The following is a 16,627-nucleotide window of genomic DNA, read 5'->3' on the forward strand; positions in this document are numbered from 1 at the left end:
AGACCTGCAGGACGGAACGGGAAGCACCTCCCTCGAACCCGGAAACAGTACATCTGAACCAGAAGCCAGTACAGCAGTGCGTTGCTACTGCTTGCTCTAGTTACGGTACGTGAGTAATCGAGGAATAGTTTACAAACTTTCTATTGAATTCTCACCCTTCCGCCAATCGCCTTAGTTCCTTACCTACTTTCCTTTTGTGATTCCTGGCAATTCCCTTCTACGCGCCTGCCAAGCGCAGGCGCGAATCTTGCCGTTACTAAGAGAACGTGGGACCCTTTTCAGAATGTAGGTTCCGTTACTTATCTGATATCTAATTTGTGTCTTGCTGATATCCCGCATTCAATAGACTTTTCACCTTTCATGTTCGCTTCCTTTGCTTCAAACGAAGACCCGTGGATACAAGACTACATTACCCATAACCCTTTCCGCTCAAGCCGTGGACATTATCATTAACGCTTTGGGTAAGCGGAAGTCCTTAACAGAGTAGTGATAGAGTCGAGCTTTCTAACTGCTTTAGAAACCTATCCTTTCCCTTTCTCTGTTCTTAAAGGAATCAAGCGTTTTTACCAACAGCAAGACTTCCTGCCAGTTTACACTCTTTGTCATCAAATCGGCATCCCGGAAAGGTACCTTCATTTCCCTTTCCCTTTTGATAGTCCCTCATTGGAAACACCCTATTAACTCTCCTTTTCTATTCTTGTCACATCCACGAGAAGTAGAACATACCTAATCCTACATACTTACAATCCAAGGGGGAAATCATCGCTCACTAGCAACGTTCTCTAGTTCCTCCAGACCAGCGCACTCAAACCACACAGGGTTTTATTCCCTTTCGAGGATTTCCCTGCCGTGGTCTCTGGGTGCTTTATTTGTGAGCACGGGGAGAGTCTGGCAGGTGAACTTCTCATGACTTCTAGCAGTTCCGAAGACAAGGTAAGCTATACTTTGATTTGTACCATCTATCTGCCAACACTGAGGGTGAGGAGTAGCTTGACAGCAGAGGTAGATTCGAAAAATATAACACATAAGGCCTGTGCGGCGGCAGGGTGTTTGCTTGGTCCTTCTGGAATACATCCTGGAAATCGCGGTATTCCTCTGGCAAGGTATTAGTTACACCCAGGGTTGATGATGTTGCTCCGGGAGTTGCAGAAATACTGAAAGCTGGTTTCTGTTCTTGGTAATAACAGGCTGGAGAGCAGTCACTGGGAAGGTTAACTTCCTGGCCCGCCAGTCGATCAAAGGGTTGTGAGCGACTAACCATGGCATCCCTAGTATGAGCCGGAATTGAAGTGCCTTGATGAGATCGAACAAAATGAGTTCCCGATGCCCGTCCTGGCACAGCAAGGTTATCTTGGCTGTGCATTGGGTTACGGGTCCGGAAGCGATTTCTGTCCCATCTACCGCAGTCACCTTGTCTGTAGTCGGCTTAGAACATAAGGGAAGCCCCATCTCTGCAGCCAGGTCTTGTTTTATATAATTCCCCGACTGCTCCGCTGTCGATGTATGCCTCAACGGCATGTATTCTTGACGACCGTTGGTTATTGATTAAGATCACTGGTATTGCAAAGTGTGAGGTCGGTGGCTCTTTCCTCTCACTAGACAAACTGACATCTACGTTTGCCGAGCTGGGTAGTTTTCCGATTTAGATTCTCTCTCATCATCTTTTTCCGTGGCCCCGACGATCTTCCTTGGAGGTTTCACCGGGCAGTCCTTCAGGAAATGCCCAAGTTTTCCGCAATACAGACATAACTGTTGTTGCCTTCTTTTATCTCGCTCTTGTTTTGTTAATGGAGGTCGCCCCTCCCCCTCCCCAAGTTGCATGGGCTCCACAGTGCTTTCTTGTGCTCGGGTTACATTGTCTCTAGACTGAACATACACAGCCCGAGGATCCATTTTGGAGCTATCTGCTTTTCGGTCTTGCAACCGGTGGTCTAGTTGTACGACCAGATTTATGAACTCAGAACAGTCTCGAGGAGGATCAACTACTTGAGCTGGAACAGCTTTTAATTTGCCTCGTAAGCCCCGATGAAACAACTTGGTTCTTTTGTTTTCAGGCCACCTAGCTTCGACAACCTATCTGTTGAAAGTAGCAATGTACGTTAACAAGTCCCGATTCCCCTGTCGGAGGGAAAGCAGTTAATTGTCCACTGCTTGCTCTCGGGTATGGCGAGCAAAAAGTTTCTCCATTTCCCCTCTGAAATACCCCAAAGTCATGTAATAAAGGATCATCATGGGTCACCAATGGTACAGACCAATCTGCTGCGCTACCGCTCAAGTATGATAAAACAAAGGCTACCCGAGCTTGGTCGTTTGGGAATGCTCCTGGCCTGCAAAGAAAGTGAAGGCGACACTGATTCATGAAAGCTGCGCATTTCCGTGGATCACCTGTAAACCGCACCGGCGGTGCCAAAGGACATGTTCCTGGTAGCATAATTTGTACCGGAGTAGAGGAGGTGGATGGCAGGGTAGGATTCTGCATCGTCGGGTTGCTTCCAGGCAGAGGTGTCTGTCCTGCTTGTGATTGCAAGTATTGTCTGCTAATGTCTTCTGTGCGCGCCTTAGTCACTATTAAATCTCTTCGGAGAGCGTTAGTCTCCTGTCTGGCAGAATGAAACTCGGCGCGCAGTTCTCCTATTAATTGGGCCAATTGGTCTAATTCCGAGGTCTCCATGGCGCCCAGGTGGATTGGTTTGGCAGGTTTCGCGTTCTGTTACGCTCACCTGGTTCCACGGGGACGCCACCCAGCAGTTGGGACTCAGGTATCCTTCTCTGAGGTTCCCAGGTGTGACCAGTGGGAGGGTTCTGCCTGGAATACAGGTGGGCAATGTTCAAGACTGGGCAACTGGGGTAAACAGTCCCCCACCACCCAGTATGCCCGCGGCCTCACTGGACCTCTCCTCACCTTGTTTTTAATGCAGGTGTGTTCTCCGTCCTGCCTTCTTGGCAGGGGCGCGTTGTGCTTGGTGGGCGTTTGCGATCGAGTTACTTCACTGATGCCGGCCCGCTTTGAGTCTTTCAGGTAGGTCTTATTGCTGTGCTATATTATTGTCTTTGCATGCCTTTTTGATTTGACTAATGTCTTTTCTCTTCCTTAGGTGCGCGGAAATCCAATATGTGGCATAGACTGAATTGGGTCTCGCAGGTAAGTAATGGTGTTTTTAGAGCGCCTTGATGCGGTGAGTAAGCGCTAAGCGCAGCGCTATGATGCCTTGCCTCTTGCTAACCTGTTGTCTTGTCTTCCCACAGGTCGCGGTGCTCACCCGGTGCATGGAATTCCTGAGGCGATGCTGGTCGAGGAGCGGCTTGCGAGGTAAGCTTTTCGTCACCGTTCATTAAATCGTAAAAATGTCTAATGCCTTGTTTCTTCCATTTTTGCAGATCCGTCGGTTCGGGAGGATGCTGATCTCAAGAGCCGTGGAAAGCTAACGATGAAATTACAGGTAAGCTGCTGCTGCTAACAATGTCCTTTTTCTCCTTAACAGATGCTGTTCTTCCGAGGTTCGCGGGTGCAGCTGAACACGGTGAGCGTCACATTGCAGAATTGCAAAGTAACGCGAAGCGTGTTATCCCAGTCGGGTGTGGTTTAAATAGCTTCAAGAAAGTAGTCCAAGTAAAATAGTTCCTATGGTACCACACCCAAAAATACTATACCGCATAGCTTGGTTCCAAGGAGCCAAGCTATGTGGATGCCTCCATGTTGATTGACACTGAAATAAAGTCGTTCCCAATACAAGTCCTTTATCAAGTATGAGCCTGGCGCCTGGTTTTAGTGGAGACCCTTCCTGGCCCATGGGCTTGCCATGGGGTCTTCTGAATGGGGGTCGTGACAGTAGCTTCACCATTTGTGCTCACACCTTGTGGAATACTATCTCTACTTCAATTCGTAATGCTTCATTCCTTTAACTGTTTTAAGAAGGCAATTAAAATCCTTTTTTTTTTTATTCTACCAACAATCACTGAATATGCTCTCTGGCACTTCTGGTTATATCTGACTTTTTTTCTGAATGTCTTACGTGTGCTGCGCATTACACAACTTACTTAACAATAACAAACAAGCTTTTTTAGTGAGATAAGCTTAGAGAGACATCCGGCAACCCACATCTTGGCCCAACCCCTATTTGAACAATGAGATGTAAATCTACAAATTGATTCTTCACAGACAGCTGTCTTTTCATTTTAATAATCAACGTGATTAGAGCTGGCTCAATGTACTGACAAACCTTTGCATATCATATATTTGTTATGTTCTAAGTTGTTAACTACATAAGTAATGTACAATTTCTTTGAATGGTTAATGTGCTTCTCTTTTCAAACCCAACCTGCCCTTTCTTACCTCTCTCCATGCCGCCCCGCTACCCAAATAATTCCTCTGACCTACACTCTTTAAAGCAGAGCTCTGCTAGTACTCATGATAACCCCCAAAAATAGAATAAATAAATTTAATGACAATCATACAGCTTCATGATTATTGGCCCAGTGTGTCTTTGAAGGGTGACAGTTTGGTAAGCCTTTTTGCAGCGCACAACTTCTTACCACAGTGGTAAAACTGTTTCGAGGTGCCATCCTGCGATGCTGTACTTTCCAAACTGCTTCTGCTGAGCCCGAGGCCCTTCGCCAGGGAAGTGACCCGACTGTCCTGAGGGGAAGTGGCTTCCTCAAAGTCATTAGAGGGGTCTTCATCAGTCAGCGAGGTGGACTCTGCCTCCAGGGCTCCATAAGAAGAAATGCTTGCTCGGTCAGCATTCAGATCCTGGAAAGGTCAAAACCAGTACAAAACATGTTAGCAATGCCATTTTGGAAGAGGCCGTTTCCTTTTCATTGAAACCCTCGACTTTACTCTGTGGGTATCTCTGAAGGTATTGGTGTGCTCTACTGTCTATATGGAACTTTCATGTAGGTCATAGAGGACTGCACCATCTGTCTCTGAACAAACATATCAATGGTTGGTTATTTAAGGAGGGTGTACAGATTTTATTAGGTCTTTATGGCTGTATATTTCTGGATGCAACTGCATTGCTAAATGCCACCCAGAGAGTATGGTGACTGAAAACAGGTGTTAGCAGATTGGTGTGAATGTGACAGGTATATGTACAGGACCATGCTTGTCAAGTAACTTATTAGCGGATGTGGTTGTTGTCTGCATGCTAGTGCAAGTTCTGTCTAGTTAGAATGCGGACAGGTGATAGCCAAGCAGGTGGCTTAGACGTTTGCGACTCTTCTATGATTTGCCTCCAGAAAGGTGTAGAAGAACTAATTACTTATATCCGGTAATGTTCCTTCGAATGTTCCTTATTTAGAAATGCATTCTGCAGTAGCAGCTGCCATCTGGAACTTTTCACAGCAGGGCGTGTAGTGTAGCTCGGCATCAAATTGCCTCAACGGTCCAGTTCTGTGACTTCAGAGGTGAAGTCACCAGCATAACCTATAAAGCACACCACAACCCTTGACAGTTGTAACATTCCCACTCATGCTCTGCAGAAAAGGGCACAGTGTAAAACGTTTGAGGATTTTGAAGAGCTCCCTACATGTGGAGCAGGATGGGAGGGCAAGGTGGAATCTGTGCAAGCATAATTCATACGAAAAGTTACCAGAGTAAAGTAATTTCTTCTTGTAATGGATTACATCCTCCCACAGATTCCACATTTTAGGTAAAGTCCCACAGCAGTGCAGGCTCTTAGGAGGAGGCAGGATAGATAGAAATATGACCACACACCAGAACCTTTTGCAATACTGCCCTTCCAAAACAAGCATCTTAAGAAATAGTGAACTGAAACAGAAGTGCCTTTTTGAGAAAGTGTGTAGTGAAGCCTAAGTCGCCACTTGGCAAATCTCAAACACGGGAATACCCTCTGTACAGCAGAGGTAGCCATACTCCCTTTTCTGGAATGAACTACAAGACCCTCTGGCTCCTCCTTCCCAGCCAGAACATACCGCTCTGAAATGCACAAAATCATCCAAGATCAGATAATTTGTTTTAATATAGCTCTAGCTACGATTAAAGCTCTAATCCACTTCCAATACATGTCAGGAACATCATTGTCCTTTAATTTATCAAAGACAACTTCTTAAAGAGACAGACGTCTAGCAATGAGCTTACCTTAGCAGAGCCTGCGGACATTGAGAACTTCGAGTACCACTTGCTCGCCTTTTCTGCAACACCCTTCCCCGCAGAAAACATGCTGCTTTTAAGCACATCAAATGTAGGGGTGAGCAGGTTGTCCAAGTTAAAGGACGTTGGTGACATGACTGCCACAGCTCCAGCCCCTTCCACAGACTGTTGTCTCCTTGAGCTGCCTTGGGAATATGAGGGGGAAGACCTGAGTCGATCCCTATGCTTCTCATTTTTCAAGTGGTAGGTCTTAGATCTGGGGAGACCTATAGGCCGTGGAGAGTTTGGGGGCAGACTGGATCGTCGTCTGGGAATCGCCACTGTTGTGCTTTTACTGCAAGTTGTAGTTACTTTGTCATCAAAGCATTTCTGTAAATCCATGCTCGGGGTGCGGCTGCTAAGGGGACTGCTCATATTGTTCATGTACATCTCAATTTCCTCAGCTAAATCCCTCCTGGCTGACGGAGTCGGAATGCCTTTGTCTTCTTCCTCATCTTCCTCCTCCTCTTTCTGCTGCTCAGTCTCGGCAGCCAGCAGAGATAGTGGATCAAACCCAGTTTGAACATTCACTTTCTGTACTGGTCTGACTGGGAATGTGCAACTGACACTGCACTCTACATTGTTCATCCCATGTGCCCCGGTTTTAGATGGTTTTGCCATATCAGGCTCATTGTCCAGGTCTTCCAGATCAAAGATTGCTGGGGGGTCTGTTTTATCTGCAGATCTAGGACTGTTTTCGAGTGGTGTGTCCTCATCACTCGAGTCTTTGTCCACAACAGCTCTTTTTGACTTTGATGGTATTTTCCTGAGGTTAAGGCTGTTGGGTCTTATGCTCTTTTGGAAAGCAGTTGTTAATATTCTTGCGTCTGCACCTAACTTTTCCACAATATCATCTGTGCCGGTTTTTTGGTCAAGTCCATTGAATATCAGCCCTGCCAGGATGCCTCCACTCAGGTTCCGGTTACGGCGTCCTGGGCTTTCTTCTTCAAGAGGGCTGGGTTCCACAGCACTCTTGTGCCTCTTTCTCAAGCATGTGCTTTGAAGAGCCTGCACTTCGCCACTGCTGCCATCACGTAATGATGTAAAGTTTATCCCAGCCGAATACCCTGAGAAGAAATAACAGTATTTTTTCACTTACAGAATATATGAAAAAAGTAATTATTTGTAAAGTTTGTTTATAACTCATGGATACATGTTATACATTGAAGACATTAGTATGATGGCCCAGAGTCACAATGATGATCTATTTACACTCCATTTAGTTGAAGGTCTGAGATAAACCTACCCCTCGACAGCAACCATGGCATCATTTTCAAAGGCAGAATGTATTAATGATGTGTGAATAGGATAAGGTGGGATATGATGGTAGGATAAAACTATTGCAGGGATTGACTATTGTGTTAATATTGCCACAGGATACATGGATGTTGCTGTGGTTTAATGGAATTCTAGTTTGATAAAGATTGCTATAAACTAAGAACATTTTTAAATGAAAAACATTAACATTTATAAAGTGTTATTTCTACAGCAGCGCATTAAGGTACTTTGAAGAATGTAGTCAATTAGTCAATTCTGCTTGCATGCCCATGTTTCATTCAAAGAAAACAGGTCAAAATAAGCCTTCTATGATTGTGAGATCCCACTCAAACCAATGCACTTAATGGACCACAGGGCCTAAAGCTGCATTACTGCACCCAGTAGATACCCCAGATGGAGGTACAAGAAATTAAGACAATGATATTAAGGTAGCTGAGGGACTTGACCCAGGGAAAGGACAGCCTAGTACCTTTAGCCACTACCTATTCCGTCCAACAGAGCAGGGTGTGCCAGGGCAGAGTGGAGGGGCAGGGAGCAATGACAACACTTTAAAGGATCAAAGTAAAGCTGCATTCTGGCCAAAGGGGAGAGGGAGGGGGAGACAAATCTGAAGAAAATATCAATCTTTCTTCCTCACATGAAATGGAGATTTATTATTAGCCCACTGGACAGACAAAACAAAAAAATAAAGACCAGAACCAACCAGAATACAGGTTCCTGAAGAAAGCATGGACATTTGAAACACACCGAATTTTATTTGACGAGAAAGCAGAATCTATTCCACCACACACAGCAGGAGATTTCAAAATGGCAGGAGTAGTTTTGGCCCACAGAAGCAGTGGGTACGAAGCAATGATATGACCTGATCTTCCCGGGAAGGGGACAGAAATGAATTACATTCTGAAATTACATTCCCGAACAGGACCATGCACACAGAAAGGAAAGGCATAAAGAAACGGACAGAAAACCATTTACCGAACCAATCCGCTTAGTCCATGTTCCTGCCCACTGCAACATTGCAGAAACTACTTGGCTTCCAGCTCCATTTTTGCTCTTCTAGGATTATGTAGAAATCTGCTGGTCAGAGTGCATGCTGTTAGAATGCATGGTGCAGCTGCAAGGGTGGAATGTTCTGCGTGCCTGGCTCTGAGTGTTGCGCTTAATGACAGTTACAAGGAGCTTGCTGTGGGTGCTGCATGGCAGTGCTATAATGTCCTATACTTGGTGTTACCTTGTACACTGGAAAAAAAGCACTTCCCCCAACTCAGACTCTCCTCACACTTATTCACTGGAAGAACCGTGTTACTTCAAATGGCGACGAAATGGCGGGAGAGAGGAGGAAGCTGTGAGGGGGAGCAGCCGTGAGGACTATCATTGTCCCGCGCAGGAATATCCATCTGCCCCGTGTGAGCCTTCAGGAGGGCCAGCTGTTCGTCCGTTATCATTGACTATTGGTGGTGGTTACAGCTAGCAAGTGGAGCCTGTCTAGGTCGTGTGAGCCCTTTGGTAGCGTAGGCCCGCGGGAGAAGCCAGTTTCCCCTTCCACACACAGGGAGGTACAGCGGTGGGCGCAAGGAGCTACAGTGCTGGGCGGTGAGCGCCATCCCGTTATGTACTGGCTAGATCCAGGCTGGTGAGGGGGCAAAGAATCGGGCAGCCAAGCCCGAGGCTCATGGGCCGGGTGGTGTGAGCGGAGGCTGCCATTGGGACAAAGGTTAAGTCGGTCCCCCAACAGTGGGACTGTGCTGTAAGGGGGGGGGCAGCAGTTTCCGGGCAGCGATGGCGAAGTGATGGCATAGGATTGTGACCCGTTTGCTGGTGGGATCAGCTTGTGTGCTGGCTGGCGCAGGCATGGTAATGGTCAGGAGACCCCGGTGTGACTGGGCGGCCGTTTGGACATTGTGGAGGTTGGGAGCCCAAGCATCTCTGGTGGCATCATTTCCTATGAACCAACGGGCTGGGGCGTTAAAGCAGGGCCAATGACGAATCGCCCGGGTTTGTCGGCATTCCATGGACTACAGGGCGGCCGTTGCCCTAATCCCACAGCGATTTTGGTACGGTGAGAAACCTGAGGGTATTCTCACTCCTAGTCCCCTGGGATTCTCTATGCAGGTGGCCAGGGAAAGGCCATCGCTATTGGATCCTGACGCTGGGGGTGGACAAGCGACGGAGGCTTACCTGGGTAAGTGATCCTTGGGGAGTGGGAGTGCGGTACCTTTAGGCGAGACATGGTATCCCCCTTATCCTCTTGACAACCAGCCTAACCCTCCCCTTGTTCCCCTCTAAGGGCACCTACAAGTACCGAGACGAGGAAGAAGTAACTGAGATTAAAAGACAACAGGTACTCTCATCACTTTGGGACGAAGAATATTAAAGGTCAGGCACATCCTCATAGTGAGAGTCAGGCAGCCTTCAATGAAGAACACCTGCAGCCCATCACCGGACGACAGTTGTATAAGAGGTGAAATGCTGCCCCAGTAAAAAGAAGCAGGAAACAAAGCCACAGAAGGAGAAGCCAGGAAGGAGAAAGACATTGCAGAAGCAGCCATGCGGGATTGAGGAAGGCCAAGACGCTGGAACACTGACAGAGATCCTGGGAGACCTGCTGGAGTGACGGTGCGGGATGGAGAGCCCACGCAAAGGAGAGGTAGGCAGCTGCTGCTGACGATGAGCGCGGGCCACGCTGTGTACGAGAGCCAGAGTGGGCTGTTTGAAATGCCCAGATGCCCGAAAAGGGAGAAGCCATTACAAGGATCTACACAGTCCAGGTAAGTGTCTGGAACACAAACATCCCGGGGGCCCCGAAAGACTGTATATTCAGTAATGGTCTATGTAATGAAACAAAGTTGTCTTTATTGAATCCCGGAATTAATGAAAGAAGCACAGTTATGTTTAAGCAACAATGCTACATCCATTGAAGACTGAACTGAATGAAAGGAGCAAAGCTGCTTACATTGAATACCGAATTGAACGAAAGTAACTAGCACTGTTGCGTTTATTAAATACTGAATAGAATTAAACAAGTAAAGCAGCATTTTTGGAATACCGAATGAAATGAATTAAACAAAGAGGCATTTGTTGAATACTAAATATGAGCAAATAAGCAAAAAGGCATGTATTGAACATTGAACTGAATGAAACAAGCAAAACATGCACCTGTTGAATTAAAGTGAAAGGAAAGAACAATCTTGTATAACTATAGCACCATGAACTGCAAGCCAATGCAAGTTTAAGGCGAATTAAAGATCTTGGGTGCAAAGTTGAAGTCAAGATTGGGAAACCACTGATAGGTGAAAGTAAAGGAACTGCATTTGAGAAAATACTTGTTTGATTGAATATTGAAATACTCAAGGAAACCTGGAAGTTCCTGGTTGCGTGACCTGTAATGGGTGGACTGTGTGGTCTGAAACTGCACCAAGATCAGAGAACTACTATTTGTTACATTGAGAACTACTACCATCATATGCCAGGTTCCTGGTTGCGTGACCTGGAATGGGTGGGCTGTGTGGTCTAAAACTGCGCAAGACCACAGAACGCCTATACGCCAACAAGGATGTTTACTGTGGTGAAAAAGAGAGTGAGTAAAGAGTGTTGAATATCACATGGGGAAGGGAACCCTGAGTTATATAGATTTGTAGAAAAATCAATTGAAAAGCAAAGCTTCAACATATTTCTTTTTGTATTACCTTCTTACATTGAACTTGGAGATGGAAGCCCTGATACTTATTTTACCAGAACTTTATTAAAGTTGGGGAAGGGCACCCTGACCTTTACAACAGTGTGTTTTTTTATTGCTGCAAGTCCAAAAGAAGGTAAATTGAATATTGTACAGAACTTATTGACACTGGGAGGAGAAAAGCTGAAACATAAGCCAAAGCTGGAAATTGCTTAGAACTTTAATTTTGAAACACTATTTAGTTTATGGTTGACATCCCAACACATTGTTCTGTTGTGAGGGCAAGTAAAGGTTTTGGACAGTCAAACATTTCAGCTAGGACTTATTGACACAGACTTTTGTTAGTTTCTTTAGGTAGGGAAAACCCATTTTAGCATAGGGCAAGTTATTCCTTACTCCATCCTGACAATTTTGTTAATAAAAGCTTTTTTGCTATATTGAATCTGTTGTCTGTGTATCCTTCCATGATGCCAATCTCGCAGTACTGAGCCGAGAACTGAGGTGGGCAGGCAATATCTGCCAGTTTGGGCCTGCCGGGGCAGGATGCTGCTGTTGGGAGGCGCATCAGATGACCGTGTGGCTGTACGGTTTGGCATAGCTGCCAGGAGGATATTTGGCGACGACCTTCGGGGAGGCGTTTGTTGGACCGGTGGCAGTTTGTGCAGCAAAGTCTGGAGTTCAAGGAGAAATAGGGTAAAGAGCCGCAGGAGCAAGATGGTCCAAGAAGTATTTGGGTCTGAATAACGTACTTGTGGGCTAGGTGTCTGGAGATCAGTGTTTTAATTGCATCGTTTGTGCCTTGTGTTTGTGGTCTCACTCTGGGGATGCCGTATGGACCTTGGGGCCTGACATTATTTTCTGGTGAGTTTTTTGGTCAATTATTTTTTTTGTTTTCACTGGACGCTTTGCCGACTACATTTTTGGGTTCTGGGCATGTGGGTGCAGCGACTCTTGCTTCTTTGGAGACATTATTTTTCCCTTGGGCAGTCTTTCCCTGCGTTTGGACATGAGGGCTAGGGGTGGAAACGGGTGCAGATTTATCCGTATGTTTAAAATGGCTTCAGCCTTTGTAAGGGGGGGGGGTTCTGGGCATTTCTTTTTCTGTCCTGTTGAGGTGTTTGTGCATTTCTGGGCACATGGTGCTATTCGACAGTTGGGAATATATGAGCCGGTGAGGTGCTATATGCTCATTAATGTGTGCTCATTACGGTGCTGTTACGTGCTGCAAGTTTTGGCTGCGGTCTGGTGCTGCAGGGAGATGTGGTCTGTTTTTTTTCTTTTTTTTGTGGGAAGATATGAACCGGTGTGAGAGGCAGTGAGGTGCGGTGCTCCCTATGTTGTGTAGTGAGGTGCTGTGGGTTTTGGGTGTGGTTGGTGCTGCAGGGAGTCATGGTGTGGCGTTTTCCATCACCTGGTATCAGTAATCTGGGTGCAGTTGTGTTCTGCAGGTAGTCTTTTTTGTTGACAGTTTCGGCATGCCGTAGTAATTCAGGAACCTCTTGGGTCGGGTTATTTTCTGTTATGTGGTGGAGTGTTCCACAGGTCGTTGGGGTTTGCGTGGTTGGCTTTAACACATGTGTCAGGTTTTTACTGCTGGGCAGCTTGTGATGTTTTTCTGCAGTTTCGGTAGGTTCCATCCTTTTGTGGAAGTCTTTCACTAGTATGATTGTATCTTCAACATCTGTTGTGCCTCCTTGGAGGCTGTTTGTTGCCAGTTCGGTTGGTCACTGTTTTTACCTTCCCGGCGACTTTCCTGGTTAGTGTGTGTTGTTCATGGTTGTGCAGGGGGAGTTTAGTTTGTGGAGCAGCAGCTTCTGCAGTGTTTTATGGCTGTCAGTGATGCCCGGCTGGATTTGGGGACGTTTTGTCGTTTTGCTCACAGGAGAGCATTTGGTTTGTGCTCAGGCATGGCAGGTCTGACGCTTTGAGAGTAGCAATCTCAAGCGGAAGGCTGTTCTGTTCCTTGGTGGTCTGGTGTGTTAGGTTGTTTTTGCTCAGGGAAGAGCAAAGGTTGTGCTCAGGTGTGGCAGAACTGAGGCCCTGGGTTTGCAGCCCAGGGCTAAAGAAGTCGGTTTATTTGCTTACTTATTTATCTGGTCCGATAGTGGTGGCAGTTGTTGTCTTTGTCCTTTGGTCAATTCGGCAGGCACCATGCTGTCATTTTTGGTGTGTGTTTGTTAGATTGTTCAGGCGTGAGTAGGTTGGAGTTTGTTCATGGTGGTATGCACGTGTGTTTTTTGCCTCTGAAACATTGCAGGCTGCTAGGATGTGTTTTGCGTTAGGGGGTCTCCCTTCCATTCAGTGGCCACTGATGGTTCTGGAAGTTATGCGTACAATGGATTTGATATTTTTGGAGATACCCGGAGGGAGAGTCTTAGTAGTCTGCTGGTCAGAGTGCATGCTGCTAGAATGTATGGTGCAGTTTGTGGAATGCATTGCATGGGTAGAATGTTCTGCATGGCTGGCTGGGTGATCTGCTTACTGCCAGTTGGAAGGAGCTGACTGGGGGTGCTGGATGCCAGCGATATAATGTCCTATACTAAGCATTATCGTGTACACTTGAAATAAAGCACTTAGCCAATTTAGGACTCTCCTGGCACTTATTCACCGGAAGAACCCTGTTACATCAGATTACTCCCTTTCTGTAACGCTCACCTGGTATCTACAGGGACGTCACTCAGCCGGTCCTGGCCTCTTAGGACCTCAAACCCTTCGCTGGAGGGTATTCGACTGGCGACTGGGCCTGAAACACAGGACTGGTAGAGTTTAACTCCCTATTGTCTCTGTGTGCTTGAACCCCTTCCTCCCCGGGGTCCAACCCTTCCCTTTGATCCACAGCTCACCTTGTTTTCTTGGATGGTGTGCTTTCCATCCTGCTTTCAGCGCAGGGGCGCGTTTGATTGATGCGGGCTCGTTGGTGCCTAGTTACTTCACTGGCGCGAGTCCGACTGGTAAGTATAATGAGTCTTTGAACAGTTCTCCAACTTCGTTCCTTTCCTTCTTAGATGATGGCCGGCGTCCGGGGATAGCGGCGTGCTGCTGAGATGAGTGGCGCTGAAGGTGAGTGAGAGCGCGATGCGCGATGCACCCTTTTTGTATTTGTATTGAACTGAGTTCTTTTTCTGTGTCTTTTAGGTGCCGCGACAATGTCAGCGTGGATGCCGGTTATGAAGAACAAATGTGGTGAATAAGCGCGGTATGCAGCGCCTCTAGATGTTTCCACGCTAACCTGGAGTGTCTTTTCCCCCTCGCAGATGGATGAGAAGTTCCGGAGACACAGTTCCCCAGAGCGGCTAGGATTCAGGTAAGCGTTTGAAGCTCGTACTGTATTTGAAAAAAAATAAGCGAAGAGCTGTAGAATGCTTACTAATGCCTTTTCTCTGTTCTTTTCCTCTTCTTTATGAAGTGGCGTGCCGGGACGGGAATGACACCGCTGAAGATGCCCGCAGAACAGAAGGAGCGTTGAATGATGGGCAGAAGGGCTGCAAGGTAAGGCTGTTCCTAATGGTGTTCTTGTAGGAGCTGAGCGCAGAAGAAAGATGCAGGCCCACTGGAGACCGATCCGAACACGTCGAGTGTCACGCTGCAGGTGTAGAAAACGCAAAGCATGCTTTTCAGCCTGGTTGTGGCTTAAATAGTCTCTGGGTATCCCAGGTGCCTCTGGGCTGAACCACACCCAAAAGACTAGACCGCACATGCAGGTCTGGGAACCGAAATATGTGGGGGCATCCAGCTTGTCCCTATCAATGCATTACAAGTCCAATCCCCAGTGTTATCCTATGGGAGTGAGTGAGTCTGGTGCCACAAGTGCCAAGTCTGACTCCAAGTGAGTCTTTGGAGGGATGGAGAGGGCCATGTAGGTGATCGTGGCCTGGCTCCAGCCTGACATCTTGGAGGGCTGGGGACAAGAGGGGCAGGAATCATGACACTTGCATCTATAACAACCCTTGCTATTATGAGGAATATGTTCCGTATGTTAACCCATAGTTCTCCCAGAAAAGGTCTTATCCCATGACCATCTTGTCCCGTCACTCCCACCCCTCTCATAAAACCTCTGCTTCCTCTAATATGTTTACACCTGAGTTATTTAAATACCTCTAGCTCGGGTTCCCTTCTCACTCATTTCTCTCTGACTGTACAGAAGTTCGTCCTTGCAACACTCTTCATAAGGTTTCTGATTCAGACTCTGCACTTTTCATGGGGGAGTCTACCCTTATACTAATACATAATCCTCCAAAAATAGACAATAATTCAAATGTGGCCTCACCAATGAGGTATCCTTTTCATGCTGGTTGAGACTCTTTCTGTGAACGTCAACATAGACATTGCTCTGTCCACTGAATTTAATATGAAGCAGTCCTACGTGTTCGCCAATTTCGCCAGAAGTAATAATTGAACGCAAGTTGGAGGATTATGGTCCTGGTAGTTTTATGGGGGGCAGGAGGGATCTCCTCGTCACCCTCACCTAGCCCACTCATGGAATGCCAAAAAACACCCAGGCCAGGAAAGGCCAATAGCCCACCCCTTTCCAGCAGACCATTTTACATAAGGCCAAGCAATACCCTTTTCCATGAAGGACCATTAACACTATCCCTTCGGTGTGGCAACATTCATCACCAGGTGCAAAGAATCTTTGTCCTGTGCTAGAGCCCACGCCAACATCGAACACTCTTCGGGGATTCCTACACAACCTCACTTGCGGGCTCCCACATATTCCTGGGTTTCTCAAAAAACTCCTTTGCGGTCTATAGAGCAAGTTAGAGGGAGGCTGCAGACAGTGCCGAAAGCACTAGCTCCGCAAAGGGCATACATGCCAATCCATCAGATTTAGGAGGGAGGGTATGATTATGCAACTGAAAATGTGGCTACTTTTACATTAATGCCTCATAAAATATTAGTAACGCCAATGTAATCCAATGGGAGAATTCGATTCTCCCGATTCCCGAGAGACACTATTGCTTCAAAATGATGCAGAATGTTGACATGCATGGCAAAGTGGGGAAAGTATCTGGAAAGCTAGAGAGTTTAAAGCAAGTACACTATGTTTATACCGGACTCAATGAAACAACATACAACAGCTTCCGCATCTCCCTGACCGATCCGGCAATTACCTTATGAAAACCAAGATCGCAGCCCGCTTTCCCAGTCACTTAGTGTTCCCAGTTGAATTTATAAACAGCAGCCAATTCCAGTCTCTCTCCCCAGGCGCATGTCGGCCGCAGGAGGCTTCTCGAGATGTGCCTTATGTGACTGCTCATAACCGGCCTCAAACCCCCATTCCAGTCTCTCACCAATTTGTCATCACAGGTGCAGACACATATAGACAATAGCAACAGAGCTCCCTTTGGTGGGGTGCTCTATGTAATGCACAATTCTGTGAGTAGTAATAAGTGTCGTATATTACTATTGGTTTTTGCACTGTTCATTTTTAACTGAATTTATGTTGAAATTACATCACACCACAATTGTGATGGGAGGGATGTAGTTGTGCTCATTAGACAGCGATCAGAGGAGTGTGTTGCAGG

The 16,627-nt window shown here is 46.7% G+C and overlaps 1 protein-coding gene across 8 annotated transcripts in view; it reads right to left on the reverse strand.

The window, feature by feature from the left end:
• Window positions 1-16,627, reverse strand: part of DENND4A (DENN domain containing 4A) — a 2,028,245-nt gene that overhangs the window by 459,033 nt on the left and 1,552,585 nt on the right. For all 8 annotated transcript variants that reach the window (XM_069624248.1, XM_069624254.1, XM_069624251.1 and 5 more), the window contains 2 exons: window positions 6,098-7,215; window positions 4,534-4,750 (listed from right to left, as the gene is read on the reverse strand). In XM_069624248.1, coding sequence (XP_069480349.1) covers window positions 4,534-4,750; window positions 6,098-7,215 — 1,335 coding nt within the window. The remainder of the gene's footprint in view (window positions 1-4,533; window positions 4,751-6,097; window positions 7,216-16,627) is intronic.

The sequence above is a fragment of the Ambystoma mexicanum genome, chromosome 11 (genome assembly GCF_040938575.1).
Source record: "Ambystoma mexicanum isolate Mex_15411 chromosome 11, UKY_AmexF1_1, whole genome shotgun sequence".
NCBI classification, from domain to species: domain Eukaryota; kingdom Metazoa; phylum Chordata; class Amphibia; order Caudata; family Ambystomatidae; genus Ambystoma; species Ambystoma mexicanum.